At 43.3% G+C, this 16,061-nt stretch overlaps 1 protein-coding gene across 5 annotated transcripts in view; it reads left to right on the plus strand.

Moving 5' to 3' along the window:
• NF1 (neurofibromin 1) overlaps positions 1 to 16,061 on the plus strand; it is an 83,543-nt gene continuing 67,482 nt past the window's right edge. For all 5 annotated transcript variants that reach the window (XR_009820141.1, XR_009820140.1, XR_009820142.1 and 2 more), the window contains exons 1-9: positions 1 to 209; positions 6,794 to 6,937; positions 9,496 to 9,579; positions 11,730 to 11,920; positions 14,186 to 14,292; positions 14,551 to 14,618; positions 14,859 to 14,934; positions 15,020 to 15,177; positions 15,823 to 15,996. Coding sequence is in view for 2 of the 5 variants with exons in the window: in XM_062012609.1 (XP_061868593.1) it covers positions 150 to 209; positions 6,794 to 6,937; positions 9,496 to 9,579; positions 11,730 to 11,920; positions 14,186 to 14,292; positions 14,551 to 14,618; positions 14,859 to 14,934; positions 15,020 to 15,177; positions 15,823 to 15,996 (1,062 nt within the window). In the remaining 3 variants the exon portion in view is untranslated. The remainder of the gene's footprint in view (positions 210 to 6,793; positions 6,938 to 9,495; positions 9,580 to 11,729; positions 11,921 to 14,185; positions 14,293 to 14,550; positions 14,619 to 14,858; positions 14,935 to 15,019; positions 15,178 to 15,822; positions 15,997 to 16,061) is intronic.

Here is a 16,061-nt window from a genome sequence, read left to right on the forward strand (position 1 = left end):
GGCGGGCCCTGCGCGCTGATGGCTGCGGGCAGCTGAGGGCCCCGCGGCGCGCCAGGGATTGCCCAGACCCTCCCCTCGCCCGGCGCCTCTGCTGCCGCGCTCCCCGCGGGGATCCGCCCCGCTGCCCGGCCGGGCGGGCGGGGGGGGACATGGCGGCCCACAAGCCGGTGGAGTGGGTGCAGGCCGTGGTGAACCGCTTCGATGAGCAGGTAATGGGAGCGGCCGTGAGGAGGGGCGGCGGCCACCGCGCCGGGCCGGAGCCGGCGCTGGGCAGGGGCGGCGTGGGGAGGGCTGCGGCGGGCCGAGGGAGCCTCTGCGGGCCGGGGTCTGGGGGCGCGGGCAGCGGCGGGCGGGGAGGGGGCGAGCGGCGGCGGGAGGCTGCTCCGCTGCCCAGGGCGGAGGCGGCGGGCGGGAGCGCAGCCTCCTGCCTTCCCCACCGTCCCGGCCGTGCTCGGGGGCCCAGGGCGCCGGACCCCCCTCAGCGCCCGCCCGGGCGGCGGGTCCCGGCTCAGCCCGGCCGGGGGGCGGCGGCTGTCCGCGCCCATTGTGCGGGGCAGGGTGGCTGGGTGGGGCCGGGTGCTGCCGCCCGGTCTCTCGTCCCTCCCAGCCAACCTGATGCTTTCCACCTCCTGCGTGATGTGGGGGTCCCCGTCTCGGGGTGCAGAGGCCTCCGCCGTGCCGTTCTGCTTGAGGTGCAGTGGCGTATCGCTCAGTGCTGTACTGGGAGTGGGGGGATGAGATGCCCGGGTCCTCCTGCTGCTGCTCCCCCATCTCTGCCAAAGTGTGTGTGCTGTTGGTAGACATTCCTGGGAAATTTGCTTCGTTGCTTTACATCATCTTGCTCCTCAGGAATGAGTTTAAGGAGGACTATGTGAAACTGTTCAGGCAATTTTGCCGTGTTCCCTGTAGGATAACGGTGGATGTCAGTGTGAAATTTCATCTGCATCACTGGGAGCACAGTTGTATGGGATGAGGAGGGTTTTCTAGCCACTGTTGTTATAGCAATAGGTTTTTCTGTTTACAAAAGTCAACGCTGAGGATTTTCTGAATGGAAGGAAGAGAGATTTATTTGCCTTAGACTTTGTGTTTCTCTGATCCACACGCAGAAACTGCTTACTGGGATTAGGTGACATGGCTTTCTCAGTGGGGCTAAGCTTCGTGCTTAAACTGCATTTTCACTCCCAAGATGCTTTCCTGACGTGGAAGCATGAGCTCAGTTTAGGCTGAATGATCAGTTTCTGTGTTGTCCGTCTCATTTTGCTACCCGGTGAGTCCAGCCTTTGTGTCACACAGGACATGGCTCTGTGAGCCCCTCTGCGGTGTAACGTTGATACAAAATGTTAAGCTGTCTCTGTGGCATGAAGCCTGTTCACCTGCCTTACGATTGTGTGTCCCTCTCAGCCGTTCTTGTCTTTTAACAACCCATGGAGAGGCTGTGGCCTGGTTGAATACAGGCAAGCTGTTCATTTCTACATAAAGCAACTATAAATGAAGTTTATTAAAGAAAGGAAAATATCAAACTTTGTCTTTTGACGTAAAAAGGTGCAGATTTTTCCAATACATTTTAGGCACATTTGCATGGTTAATTATTCTCTCCCCTTATCTGGAGTCATAGATCATTTTTTCCACAAACTTTAGAAGCATGGGACTGATTATGCTCCCAATAACGCCAGAAAGTATTTCTTTGTGTACTGGTGTTAAAAGGCCCTAGGCTTCTCCTTTGCTTTGTTATGTATATTGTGGAATGGGGCTTGCCAACATCTGTTAAGAGTTAAGAACTTCAGCTTTTCAAACAGAAGTATTTTCCTGTCGGTTTTATGGGGTAGTTAGGAATAGGTGTAGGGGAGAGTCCTGCCTTGGAAGGAAGCAAGCTGTTGTGATTCTTGAGATGCTATTGGAGTTGCAGGGGCAATACACATCAGACAGTACAGACCGTGGCAGTCAGCGTATCTGTGTGAGAGGTGCCAGATACAAACTTGCAGTGGTTAAACAAAAACACGCAATGAACTAATCAACACTGAGTAACAAAGGTATGGTACCATGAAATGACTGAAGCCTGAAGGAAGGGTGAGCTGCCAGTCTCTACTTTTTTGTGAGTTTTTGATTTATTGATTCCTACTTGAGGATTCTTCATTTTGCTTATTTGCTTGTAATGTCTCGTTTCCTCTGCCCTGCCTGGTGTGACAGTGCTCCTCACGGCAGAACGCCGACTGTTCCAGACCCCGTGCCCGAACGGCAGGTTGTTGTCACACCATCGCTGCTCCTTAACGTGTTGCAGATTGATGGTGATATTTAGGTGCTCCTTGTAACTCCTGACACTTGTGTCATTACTGGGTAGTCATGTGGTTATTGAATTATCTACTTGTTAAATGTTGGACTGCTCCTTTGAGCATGGAGTTCATGCTCCATGAAGGCGTAGTGACTCTGTGCACATTACTTTAGGGGTGAGCTTTCACTGCTGGGTTTTGGTGTATCGTGTCTGCCCTTCTACGTGCAAGTTTCTTGGTTCGGCACTGAGAGGGCCACTGCTTATGCATCGTGTCTCTGTTTGAATAAGGAAGGGGAGCTCATGTTTGTTGGGGGTTGTTTAGGGGATTTTTTTCGTGGAAGAAGACAAAATTTGTCAAGGATCCTTCCTGTGGAGGAAAATACAACCACGTTTCACCACAAGTTGTAGATGCAGGCTGGCTTTTCATTCATTGCTAAGTGCTTGAATTCATTTTAAGGTGGGTGGGACAGCAACCTGGGAGAATGTTAATGTGTATTGAAACAAGAAAAATCAGTGCAAACCAATCTGTTCTTGTCTGCTCTTGTTCATTGTTATAAATGCTGCTTTGACCAAAATCTGCCTCTGTGTGTAGAGTTCTGTGGGCCTAGAAATGACTGACAGGCAGAGTTTTATGGAGTAACCCTTGACTGGCTCACTGAGTAAGTTTTCAAACACTCTGCCAGTGCTGTCCAGCTGTGCTCCTGGGACTACAACTGCTGCAGGGACTCTTCTTGGAGCCACCCTCGGTGGCTGTGTGCAGGTTTCATCTTGGTGCAGAAACAAGCTGTGGATGGTTACACTTCTAATGTAGCACATGCCCAATCAGTCAAGAGACTTCACATATAGTACAAGCTATTGTATGTTTCCCAACTTTCAGTGATCATGGTGGAATTAGGCTGCAGTAGCACAAAGAGGGTCAGCTAAGTTTCAGTAAAATTCTTTGTAATTCAGACATAGTCAGGTCTTTGTAAAAGCAAATTACCTCTTTTTTCCTGGAGAAATGCTCACTTACAATTTTATGCATTGTGTTTTTGTAGTGTCTTTAAACACATTACAGGGAAGGCTGATACAGTAGTGAAACAGTTCCAAGCACAGTCTGAAAAGCCTTGCTGCCTAAACCATTTAAGTCTAGACTGTTTTAAAACTGTCAGATGTAATAAAAGGTATTAATCCTGTGTAAACTTGTGGTGACCAAAGTGATTACGAAGTGCTTGAAAGAAAGAAGCCCTTTATTATGTGGATTATGGTTTGGGCTCCCCATTTGCAGTTTATGAGATATGGTTGCTTTCAGTTCAGAAAGCTTTTGTAAAAACTGAAAGCCAGTAGGAATGTTCAATTCTTAGTTTCATTAAAAGGCATTAAATTAAAGCAAATATTCCCTCTTCTTGTTGATTCTCTGCAGCATTTGAGGTCTGTACAGAATCAGAGACCTGAAAAAGCCCTGGCTGCTAGAACTAGCTTTGTGTTTTTCAGTGCTGTTTTTCATCTTACTGGGTTGAGAAATTACTGGTAGTAATAAGATGTATTTGGAAGTATGTCACACAAGTTCTGCTGACTGTGCTCCCCAAATGAAGTGGAATCTTTTGCTGTAAGGGATGGTCTGTGCAGAAGATGGAACTTTTTTCTCCAGCTACTGTGAAACAGGTTTCCACAGGAGCCAAGAACTGAGGCAGACTATAGTACTGCTCTAAGTGCAGAGTGTGCCCTTTCATCTTTCTCTAACATAAACCTGAAGCAGCTTTGGTCTCGTGTGTGTAGCGTATTTCCAAGTGAAATGCTGCACTGAACACAGGGAGTGTCCTAAAGAGTATCTAAAGGAATGGCTCGTGTGCAGCAGAGGTTACCTGAGTCCATTTAACGGGCTGCTGAGAAACATTGGGATGATTTGATGATCCTGCCTAATTTAACACAGCAGTTTGTGGTAACAGTGTGGGTAAATCCAGGTTTGTTCAAGAGAGCTGGCGTAAACACTGGCAGATACCTTGGTGCTTCATCTTGCAGATTTGCGTTCCTGGTTGTTTCGGCAATACCTGATACACCAGATGACTTGTGTGCTGAATTCAGGATGCACTAGGTCTTGCACTGTATTAGTGTCAGGTTTAGATATTTAGTGGCTTTTCCTTGTCCTTTGCAGAAATGTTCTTTTTAAATTGATCTTAGAAGATTAAAAATTCCATAGTTGGAAAGAGTCAAGACTTCATCCAGCTGTTTGTCTGATGCCTCAGCATGGCAGGGTGCTCAAAGCAAATAGCTGAGAAATGAAAAACCACCAACCCAGCATTGCTAATATTTCCTTTTGATAGAGATTCTTATTTTAAATGGTGGAATAAAAGCAGCTTTACTGCTAGGTGACCTTGCTGCAGTGGTTGTTGTGGCAGGAAGCTCCTAAAGTGTGTAATATGGTGTTTCTATGGCATGGAAGCACGCAGGACTAGATCTATGACACAACTTCTTTGAGAGGCTTCTCTGAAGTGTTTTATCACTCGGTGCTGTTGAGCTTTTCTGTGTTGTCAGTGTGGAGAGTTGAAAATTCAAATAAAAAGCACTGGTAATGGTGAAATTTTTAATTAAATGTGTCTATCTCGCACTAATGACTTCCGAAATGTATTGTAAAAATAACATCCAAGGATGAAAACAAAGCTTGAGTCATACATGCTATTTGTTCTGCTTTTTGCAGTTTTAAAACGAGCACATTGAAATGCGTCGCGCTGTTCCGAAGCAGTTCAGTGTGAACACTTGCAAGAGAGTTACCAAATGAAGTGGAAATTACCTTGATTGCTCCATGGAACTTGTTGCTGTAGGAGGTAGCACAGGCAGAAGGCATCAGACCTTCCTGGGGAGGAGCAGACCGTGATGTGGCTCCCTGGATGTAAGACTTGGCAGTCGGTCTCTTTTACTAAGAGTCAGCCATTCTCTTAGGGAAACCCCAGCCAGGTTCCACTGTGATCCCAGTCTGTGGTACCAGGAGAACTGGTGGTTAATTGGGTATTTAAATCAACCTGAGCCACAGGTCCCACGGAGAGGAGATCACACGCACATAAGAACTAGAGTGTATTGGAGAGGTCCATCTCCCTGCAAACAGGAGACGTCAGTGTTAAGTGGGTGACGTTTAGTGACCAGGTCAAAACAGTTGGAAAAAAATAGTTCCCAGTTTGGGGTTGTAAGCCAGCAGTGTTGAATGGCTGGCAGAGATGCTCACAGCTGCTGACAGCAGTTTAACTGGATGACAGCATGGAAAGTACCCTCACCAAGTCTGCAGAGGCCCTCAGCCTGGAAGGTTGCTCTTTAAGCATTTTGCAGCTGTGGGGTTGATTGCAATTTCTTGACATCCTCCTTTTGACCTGAAATCCTCTCTCTCTCTTTTTTTTTTTAGATACTTTTTCTAATGCAAAAGCACTACATGGTGGCTTTTACTGTGAGCTGTCTGAGTCTTTCAGAATGGGTGTTTATTGAGGATTCTAGTCAGTATTGCTTAAAACTTGTAGTAGCCATTGAAGTTTCCATAGATAGTGAGTCCTGGGTCGTGTTTTAAAGTGCAATGCACACTTGAATTCTAAAAAGAGGTAATCATACTGATTCCTTTTTCATTTCCACATTTGCTTGCTTTTTGAAAATACAGCTCCTCAGTAAACTGGATTTTTGGGCAGAGTGGCTCCTCAGTGGCACGTGGTGGTTTGGAACAGGCCGGCTCCAGTGAGGAGTGTGCAGGGGAAGGGAGAGCGTGCTTGGGAACTGACTCGGTGGTGACCCTTGAAGAATGTGGGTACAGCGTGGAACAAAGTGCCTAGTGTTCAGCAGTAGGAGAAACATCTCAGTTTTGCACAGTCACTGGATCTTATCTTTCCTGGAAGAGATGTGTCTCAAGGCTAGTTTTTCCTGCTGACTGTTGAGCAAGGGTAGGCGACGTGGGCTCACAAGTTGCCTTTGACTTGCGAGTGCTTGAAGTGCATGTGAAGCTGTGATTTCATGGCTGATGATGAGGGTTTTGCATGGGGAGCCTGAGTAACCCACGTCCTCAGGGCTGGGGCAGATTGCTCAGGACTCAGTTGTACGCCTTGGCCAGTTTTGGCCTGTGGAGGAGCAGAGGACACTCATGAAGCACTGTTAACACCTTCCACCTTACGTGCTTTGTGAGCTGCTCTGAATGTACCCCCTCTCAGGTTTTTTCTTACAGGTATTGTCCTTGTGAAGATTTTTGGTGTTTAACAAGCTCATTTTTTTGAAACAGAGACATTTCTTCTCAGAACTTTATCTTTCTTACATTTTTCTGCTTCTTTTGATTGCTTTGATGTTTAGTTTGTAGACAATTTATCACAAAATAGAGGTTGTTTCAGAAAAGTATCTTCAGCATCTTGATTTATAGGTAACTAATAGGTGAATGTGGAGGAAATGAAGGAATGCATTTGTAGTTGTCTCATACAATGTTTGTCAGTGTCATTTCTGGTGTATCAAAAATTGTTAACCCGTCTTTGAAGTTATCAGTTCCAGTATGAAACAGCTTACAATACTTACCTCTTGTTGTAGCTTCCAATAAAGGCTGGCCAGCAGAATACCCACACCAAAGTCAGTACGGAACACAACAAGGAGTGTCTCATCAACATTTCCAAGTACAAGTTTTCCCTGGTCATCAGTGGTCTCACTAATATCCTAAAAAATGTCAATAACATGGTAAGTGTTCGAAGTTTGGATTGTTGGGTGATTTTTCAAAATGTTCTTTGGTTTCATCTCAAAATATTGGTTTTTTCGTGGTCTACAATGTGCAAAGAGTCACCTGAAATGTACTCAGGTTGTTGCTTGCCTTCTACTCCACATTTTTTTCATCCTGACATGCCCAGGTTCACCAACAGCACTGAGCTGTGTTACATGTTAAGGCATGATAGTTGTGGCAGAAGAATCTCAAGGAGGACAGGGCTTAAGGGGGATGTTCTGTTAGCCACGGGAGCAGTCCACTCTGGAGTGTGTGGCCAGCTGAGGAGTGAGTAGGTAGAGCGAGGTACCTAGTCTTGCACTGGGCCTCACAGTAAAGGTTAGATACTGGCACAGTGTGCTGCTTGTTGGGAGGTGGAGGAAACTGTTTTCTGTCTCGTGGAAAGGTGCTGCAGTTCTCTAGGGAAGCAGTGCTAGCAAAGGAATGCAGGAGAGCAAAGGAGCCAATGAGCAGCAGGACTGTGAGGGTTGGGTTTTTTACCATCTTATCTGTTCTGTCATAGCAGGACCTGCCAGGAGTTGTTTTGGGAAAGGAAGAAGGGGAAAGGGACTTAAAACTGAGAGTGCTTGAATTTTGCCAGGCTGTTTGGATGTTTTGGCATTTGTATGTGTGTAAGATACATACGTATTGTAATGCTCAGATCAACTTCAGTCAGAACCTTGTAGGAAATATCCTTGAAAACAATCTGTTGTGTGACATGGTCACTGTAAACTCACAGTTCCAGAGGGATACCTTATCAGACAGTAGGAAAAGGAATGAAAAATGTGTGGGAGTGATACGTGTGTCTCCAACTTCTTGTGCTTTATGGTCACGGCCTCTGATTAAACCACTCGATGCTGATGCTTGAGGGCAGTAGACTGGTGTGAAGGGATGAGATTCAATGTGATTTTTCTGTGTGTTCCCAAAGAGCCAGATGTCTCAGTAGATGATTTCCTTCTGCATACTGGTTTTCTCTTCTGCCTCCAAGGTAACCATAACACGATTCCTGAGATCCATCAAAATATTTGACTCATCAGCGTTCTGAGATCTGTCATGTAAAAGAAATCTCAGTGGAACCAGAAAAACCTAGAAAAGAAAAAATTGAATATGGGTCTCCATGGTATCGCCTCTAGAAAAATCATATGACCATGTATGGGCAAATGGGAAGTTCAGGAGAAAAATGGAGTTTGGTTTGCTTTTTTTTTTTTAATGGAAAGTCTGGTTCTGGATTTGTCATGTCAAAAGTTTAGTTCATGGAGTTTTGAAGCTGTGTGGTTCGTGATCATGTGGAATGTCCACCTACAGGTAACAGAATTGGCCAAACTCCAGCAGTGCTCGTTATTTGTTTATTTATTTAATAGTTTAGTTTAGTAAGACAGTTTTGGTGAGCTCTTTTGCATGTTGGTCCCATAAAGATGTGCCTCTGCTAAAACACTGTGAAGGGCTGACAGATCAGAAAATAGGTTGCCCTGCTGTTGGGGATTTTAGGCTGCTGAGAGTGACCTGAAATCCCTTTTGAGAGGGAATTTATTGTAATTAAACTCCATAGTGTTAATGTGTAAGATGTCTGGTAAGTGAGAAACCTGTATGCTTAGAACAAGTTCCTGTACATGACGTGTGGAGTTTGAGAGGAAAAACAGCAAGGAATGTTGATTAAGAAGTCAGCGTTTGCTGTGCAGCGAGGAGCAAGTTTTCACATCTTTTATGTTTGTCCTGAGCTACTGTATGAATCAGCAATATGCTGAAGGATTTGTGGAGCTGAGATGAAACAGACAGTAGGCTGTCATCATGGACTGAGTTTGGAAAAGTCTTGAGGGTTTGCTCTGTGCTGAAGCTTTGGCTTAGCTGAGATAACCTCTTCTGAGGTTCAAAATACAGCTTACTTCGGGTGACTTCTGCATGTGTTCCATGTGTAGGCAGTAGTACCAGTATTTTTTTGGCTAAGTCTTTTCTGCTTTATTCTGCTGTCTTAATATTGCTGGAACTTGTCAGCGTTGTTGGCAGTAAAAGTGGGTGCTAGCTTAAACACCCGTTGGAGTTCTGCCTTCATCCTGTATCTGAAGTGTGTCATCTCTTTGGAGGGTCTCTTGTGTTTCTTCCTGTGGTCTGTGCTAAATTTTGCAACATTAATAAGTTTGTTGATATGGATTTGTTGTAACATCAGATGCTGGCAATGAAAGGCATAATTGGAAAAGAGTCAGCAGTAATTGATACCAAAATAGTTTCTGAAGAGGTGTAACCTTCCCTTCTGAGTAAGTTACAGACCTGAGGAAGGGAAGGGTCTGCAGTGTATCTCCAGGCTTACTCTGTGGTACTGTTTTTCCTTGGCAGATTTGGCTTTGCAGTCTGGACAAAGCAATTTCTTCATCGACAAACTTTTAATTCCTATTTTCATCTAATTTTTGCTGACTTTGTTTCTAAACTCAAAACCAGAGCCATAAAGGAGCCATAACTTACTGTGTCACTTTATGCATTACTTTAATGCATTACAAGTCAGGTTTCTGTGTCTCAGATGCATCTATGTCCTTTCTACTTCTAGAGAATATTTGGAGAAACTGCTGAAAAGAATTTATATCTATCTCAGCTGATTATCTTGGATACACTGGAAAAATGCCTGGCAGGGGTGAGTAGACTTGCATAAACAATAGCTAGGTTGGGATCAAATGAGTTAGTACAAGTCAAATGTTTGTATGTCTGTTGCTACTGGTACCAAAGTTCATCTGATGTAGAGCAAAGCAGGATTGGTGCCATTTAAAAATACTAAAACATCCCATAAATGAGAGTAGTTGATGTAATTGATAAATTGTGGATTTGTGGAGTTACACAGAATGATTTTCTTGTAATAGTTTGTTGAGAAGAATTGCAGAGAACTGTACTCAGATGTGTGAACTGGAGTAAGGGAAGACACAACCCCAACTGAGGAATTAAATGTGCTTATGAAGCTTTGCTAGAGTTTCGTAGGTTCTGAGTGCCTGTGGCACATTCTGCTCAGTATTTCTTCAACAGATGCATCAAAACATTTCCATCCCACAGTTAAAGCAGACGAAGTAATGGTAATTCAGTACAAGTATTTCAGCCTTATGCTTCTGAGTTTTCTGCATACAGTGGGATTTTTTTCTTTAAATATCTTAAAACTTTCATTTGTTGAAGTAATTTTTCATGTACATACAGCAGAAACATTGCTATCACTATTCTGAAGATGACTTTTGCAGGTGTTTCCTAGATTACATTAGTTAACCACGTCCAAACTTCCACTGGGAGTCCAGTCCTGAGGTTTCCAGTCCAAGCTGTGCTGGGAGGCAGTTTGCTATTACCTTTGGGATGTAAATGGTTGAACAACTTACTGTGCTGAACTGTGTAATTGCAAAGCCAAACTTTACTGTGAGCAAAACTTGCAGTGGTTTATTTCTTTAACAAGACAGGAATTGTTTTTTAAGGCTGTATTCCTGGCTGAGTGTCAGGAACAGTTCGGAGGCCCAATGTGTTAAGAATCACCTAAGCTCTGAGCTGTTTCCCTGCAACACTTTTTGAAGGTCATTTCTTTATAAGGCAATGACCTTACTATGGCCAGATTTGTTGAGTGGCATGTTCTATATGACAGTACTAAACCAGTCTGAATAATTGTGGATTGTTGTAAATTCACAAAAGGTGCAGATAAGTCCATTTTCCAGAAGAACGTTCAGCTTTTACGGCTGAGGTAAATACCTCTTTCTGGCACTTCTCCTGTCTTTGATGCAGTGAGCAAAAAACCCCATGTTTAAGCTTCAGAAATTAATGATTTTGAGATATTTCTTACATGCCAGTTGTTGGAAATGTTAGTGTTGTTTTCATGGGAGATGATGATATTTCAACGGCCTAAAATTGTGCTCAATCCTTCTTGCTTTGTCTGTAGAAATGAAGGCAAGTTGAGTCACTATATGTTTAAAAAGACTCAGCCAAAGTTCTATACAAAGAGTATTGTGTGCTGTGATATCTTCACATGTATTTCTTGCTTGCTGTTCTTGCTCAATGTTTCATCAAGTTCTCATGGCAACAGGACGCAGGTCAACCAAGTGGGAGTCTCTGAAACTTCTCAATTCCCTGTGGTAAATTCACTGGTAGAGTTTTAGAAAGTTGTAATGCTGACCCTTCTGTTAAAAGTTGCTTTCAGTAGAGCAAAGTTTCACTTTGAATTCTTTTGTAAATAGTTTCCTTATGTCTCACACTGTGCAAACTGGCAAAAATGAGGTTTTTCTTCTGCAGGAAAGTGAAGCCATTTTTCACTCCCATAGAGCGATCCCAGGCAGGAGTAAGGGAGAAGCACCTCTTTTCCAGTTCATGGTTTTAATAGAAAGTGTTTGCTGTCAGAATACACTGGTTAGAATTACTCCCCAGAAGAGAAGTAAAGGTGGCTCTTGCCCTTTGAGCTTCCATTCAAAACTGAGATAGCTAATGCTGCCCTGCTGGCACTTCACATGGACCAACAGGATGCATTCAGCAAAACAGAGTGTGTTTTACTTAAACTGGTTTGATACTTTGCTTGGTATTTGATGACATCCAACAGCTTGGTGTCCTGTGTGCTTTCCAGACTGAAAGGGTGGGATGGTTTGAATGACACAGGTTGTTGTTCACACGGAAAGAAGCCTTTTCTGTGTAGATGACTTACGCTATGGCCAGTGGTAGGCTGCAGGCAGTTAGAAGCTGAGGTTCAGGTCCTGTGCCTGCTAGTGGCACATGCTCTGGCTTTTTGCCTCCAAACCAGAATTTCATGAACCATGGAATGTTTATTTTTAGCAACCAAAGGATACCATGCGACTCGATGAGACTATGCTGGTGAAACAGTTGCTGCCAGAGATCTGCCACTTCATCCACACCTACCGTGAAGGGAACCAGCATGCGGCTGAGCTGCGGAATTCTGCCTCTGGGGTTCTTTTTTCTCTGAGCTGCAATAACTTCAACGCTGTCTTCAGCCGCATTTCCACCAGGTGGGTGTTACCAGCAGCCTCGCTCCGTGTATGAGAAGATCTGCTGCGTACTGACGTCTACAATGTCTGTCAGGAGTTGTAGTCTTTCTCATTTCAGAGGAGGTGGCTGTTCAGATGATATCGAGCAAGATAGTTCTGAAGTGAAGCTCCCTCTATCTTCCAAAGCTTTCATTGCTGTTCAGGTTACAGACTGAACCTGTTCCATGTTCATTCCAGCTTACTGCCAGCATATCTTCTGTATTTTTTTTCATCTGCTTTCATGAGCACAAGTCAAATGCTGCTTTAGAGTGAAAATTATAACCCAACTGAATGAGTTGAGTAAGTTCTTGTTGGTGCAAGGTGTTTTGGAGTAAAAAGGATGCTGAAGTTAATGGGTTGTATCCCTTTTACATATGAATTTAGGATGTAAAATTTCTTGTTGTCTGCAGCTGTTTTGGAGCTCTGAAGGCTGTTTTACTCCTTGATCTTTCCTTCGTGAGACTTTTATGTTAAATCTGTCTTATGCCTGAGGGGGACATAACAGCTGGACTGGTTGGTGATTGTCCCATTTGTTTTCTGACTTGAGTTTCACAGCACATTTACTGTAAAAATAACTGTCTTTTCTGCTGTTCTAAGTGAGAGGACAGACAGGCCCAAAGTTTCCACCTATTCTCTGCTCTTTTTGCCCTATTGCAGATCCTTCTGATGCTTCAGTGCTTGCCAGTCCAGTAGAGCTGTGTGTTAAGCTCTTTATTACTGAAATACTTGGGTGTTTTTTGAAAGTTGCTTGAAGTAGCTTAGCTCTTATCACACTGTTACAGCTAACATCAGCTTTGATTTTAGAAGTGGAGCTTGGGCAGCCCTGTGTGGGTGCATAGCCATAAGTGTGCCATTTTAATTGGAACAAAGGTTGAAATATTCCTTACAATGTGAAGACAGTTGCAGTCCAGCATTCAGGATGATCCTTGCTCTGCTAAATCAGTCTGAGCTTACTTAATAATTTCAAATTTTAAGTATTTTAAAAACTTTTGCTGAGCCTTTGAGTAACTTTGGTTTCAAGCACATAGACTTGGCAGCTAGCATGGAGGATGTGGTTTTACTCAATAGGTTGATTATGTTTTGTTGCTTATGGATATGGAAACAATTTCTTTTGCTGTTATAGGAAGACTTTTTCAGTGGCAGCTTTTTGGCAGTTCTTGAATGTAGCCCATGGATCTATGTTTGTTGGCATGGCTGTAGGATGGTTCAGTTCTCAAGCTCCAGAGCCCTTCCTGCCATCCGTTTGAGCTGGAACATGGTGCTCTTTCTGTAACCTGTTTTTCCCTTCAGGATGGCTTGTACATAAACAGTTAAATGTTTGACCGATTGTTGCTGGTCTCCACAGGGGTCAGCTTGCCCACAGTCAGCATTGCTGATCCTTTGACCTGTGCTTCCTGTTTAGGAATATTTCTAAGCCTTGTACAGCAGCTGGGGGATTTTTGGCACGAAAAGCACAGCAGTGGGGACCTTCCCATTCCCAGCGAGGGCTGTTAAGTTTCCCTGGTGTTGAAGAAATGAAGAACTGCTTTTGTGCGTAGTACTAGAGATCACATTCCATGTCTAAAACACATCTGTAGCTTTGGAACAAGACATGGCAATCTTCAGTCTGTGAGAACATACGATTTAGTTATTAGTGGCTTAGTGTCTGATGAGATGTTGAGTGAATCATCAAATACAGAAGTGTGAAAAGATGCCATTGTGTTTAAACTGGTGCAATTAAACTTCATCCTGTTTGTTCAGGCCAGAAAAACGTGGACATGTCGCTTACAAAGCCTGGTTGTAGCTCTCTTCACTGATATTACCATCAGCCACTGCTTTATTCTTGAAGTTAGCTGGGGCAAGACTTGCTGTTAAGGAGCAGTAGTCTAAAGATGGCGTGATTCCATCAATATTTATTAGAAAAGACAACAAGATTACTGCTACAGTATGGCAGAGAACAGAGGAATTTAGACAAATCTTGGGCATAAACAGACTCACCAGATGGTATTGGTATCCTGTAAAACTCAGCACTGCTATTTCCAGATCCATTTTCAGTGTCAGGATGTAATAAGTCTGTAATACTAACTCTCAGTTGTGCAAGATTTATTGTCATTTCTAAACCTGCAAAAGTTTATGTGAGGAGATTGTGTTTCATGAGGAGATAATATAATATTGCCCTGCTGCTCCAGTGTATGGAATCCTAGGAATGCATTCATACTTACCTGACTCAATCTGATGGAGAAGTTGGTTTACTTTGCATGTTTTTAGATTACAGGAGCTGACAGTTTGTTCAGAAGATAATGCTGATGTTCATGATATTGAACTTTTACAGTACATCAGTGTGGATTGTTCAAAACTAAAGCGGCTCTTGCAAGGTATGAGTTAAACCTGTGTTTTGGAATAATTCTGTCTGAATGTGGCTAGTTAGAGATTGCACAGTGGTGTTGATATGTATGGCTATTTATTTCTGTGTTTGACTCCAAATAGTCCTGTATTTACCAAAATATGTAAAAATAGGTAGTATAAGGACATTGATTTAAGAATTACTTTGCACTTCGAATGTCCTTTGTAACCTGTGTTGCTTTTTAGAACCAGGTTTCTTTTCTAAATGCAGAAATGTTTTACCTTTACAGAGACTGTGTTCAAGTTTAAAGCCCTTAAGAAAGTAGCTCAGTTAGCTGTTATCAACAGCCTTGAAAAGGTAAGTATTTTAGTAACTATCTTCTGCTTCATTGCTTATTTGCAGACTTTCTTTAATAATAGTTGCAACCGAGGAATTTACTATAAAATGCAAGTTGGTGCATCCCTTTGCATGTGTGTTTTGCAAGAAATGTGGAGTGGTTAGAAGGCAGAGTAAAATCTGTCTTCATTTATGTACATAATTCAGGAAAAAAAGTATTTTGAAGCTCTGGAATGTAAAGATGTTTTGCATTATCTGCAGGCATTTTGGAACTGGGTGGAAAACTATCCCGATGAATTCACAAAGCTGTATCAAACACCACAGACTGATATGGCTGGTAAGGCATAGCAAACTATTTGTACCTATTCTTTACCTTTTTGTAATTAAAATGAGCATTGAACTTGGGGTTATATTGTATGCAGATTGTGCAGAGAAGTTGTTTGACTTGGTGGATGGCTTTGCTGAAAGCACAAAACGTAAAGCAGCAGTTTGGCCCCTGCAAATCATCCTCCTGGTCCTGTGTCCAGAGATAATCCAAGACATAGCAAAGGATGTGGTAGAAGAAACTAAAATGAACAAGGTAAGAGAAGAAAAGTATCATCTGAATTCTTGTTCCTAAAGGATGCTTATTTTTGCTTATTCTGCCTTACAGGTGTATTTTACTTTGTCTTTCCTGCCTGAAAAGCATGTTACAGTTGCATATGTAAATTTATGCACCCTGGTTAAGTTCTCACATATGTTATTTCACTGTTAATAATTCATACAGACAGTATGCCCCAAACAATGTTATTTTATAGCTTTTTATATCTCCTTCGAGGTTTGAATCACAGTGTTGTGATTTCCTCTGCCTCCACTGTAGCAAACTTAGCTTTGCTTCTAGCTGGCTTGGATTCTACCACTCTGGGTTTCTTCAGTGTGTGCAATGTGTGCCATAATTGCAGTACCTGTGGCAGATGTTGGGTTGTGGTGGCAGACATCATGGTTAGGGGTAAACAACCATCTGTCCTTGTGCCATTCTGATTGCCCATGATTATTCAGAGTGAATGTCTTCAATAAACATAAGGTTTCTCCGGAATGCCGCGTCAGGTTGGCTGTTGCAGCCCCAATCTCTGATTTCTGATCAGAAAAGGCTATATTGTTTGTTTTTAATATTGAAGGTTCTACAAACCATGACCACAGATTTCCAAAGCTCTGATTATAACTATTCCTGATTTGAATTCTGCAGAAACTGTTCCTGGACAATCTCAGGAAGGCACTTGCTGTCCACAGTGGGAGCAGACAGCTGACTGAAAGTGCTGCTATTGCTTGTGTTAAACTGTGCAAAGCATCTACCTACATCAACTGGGAAGATAACTCCGTCATTTTCCTTCTAGTGCAGTCCATGGTGGTAGATCTGAAGGTAAAAAAGTCTGTTTCCTAATTGCACAGAAGAGATTTGGGTTTTCAAATACTGAAAGAAACGTT

The sequence above is a fragment of the Colius striatus genome, chromosome 20, assembly GCF_028858725.1.
Source record: "Colius striatus isolate bColStr4 chromosome 20, bColStr4.1.hap1, whole genome shotgun sequence".
NCBI lineage: Eukaryota > Metazoa > Chordata > Aves > Coliiformes > Coliidae > Colius > Colius striatus.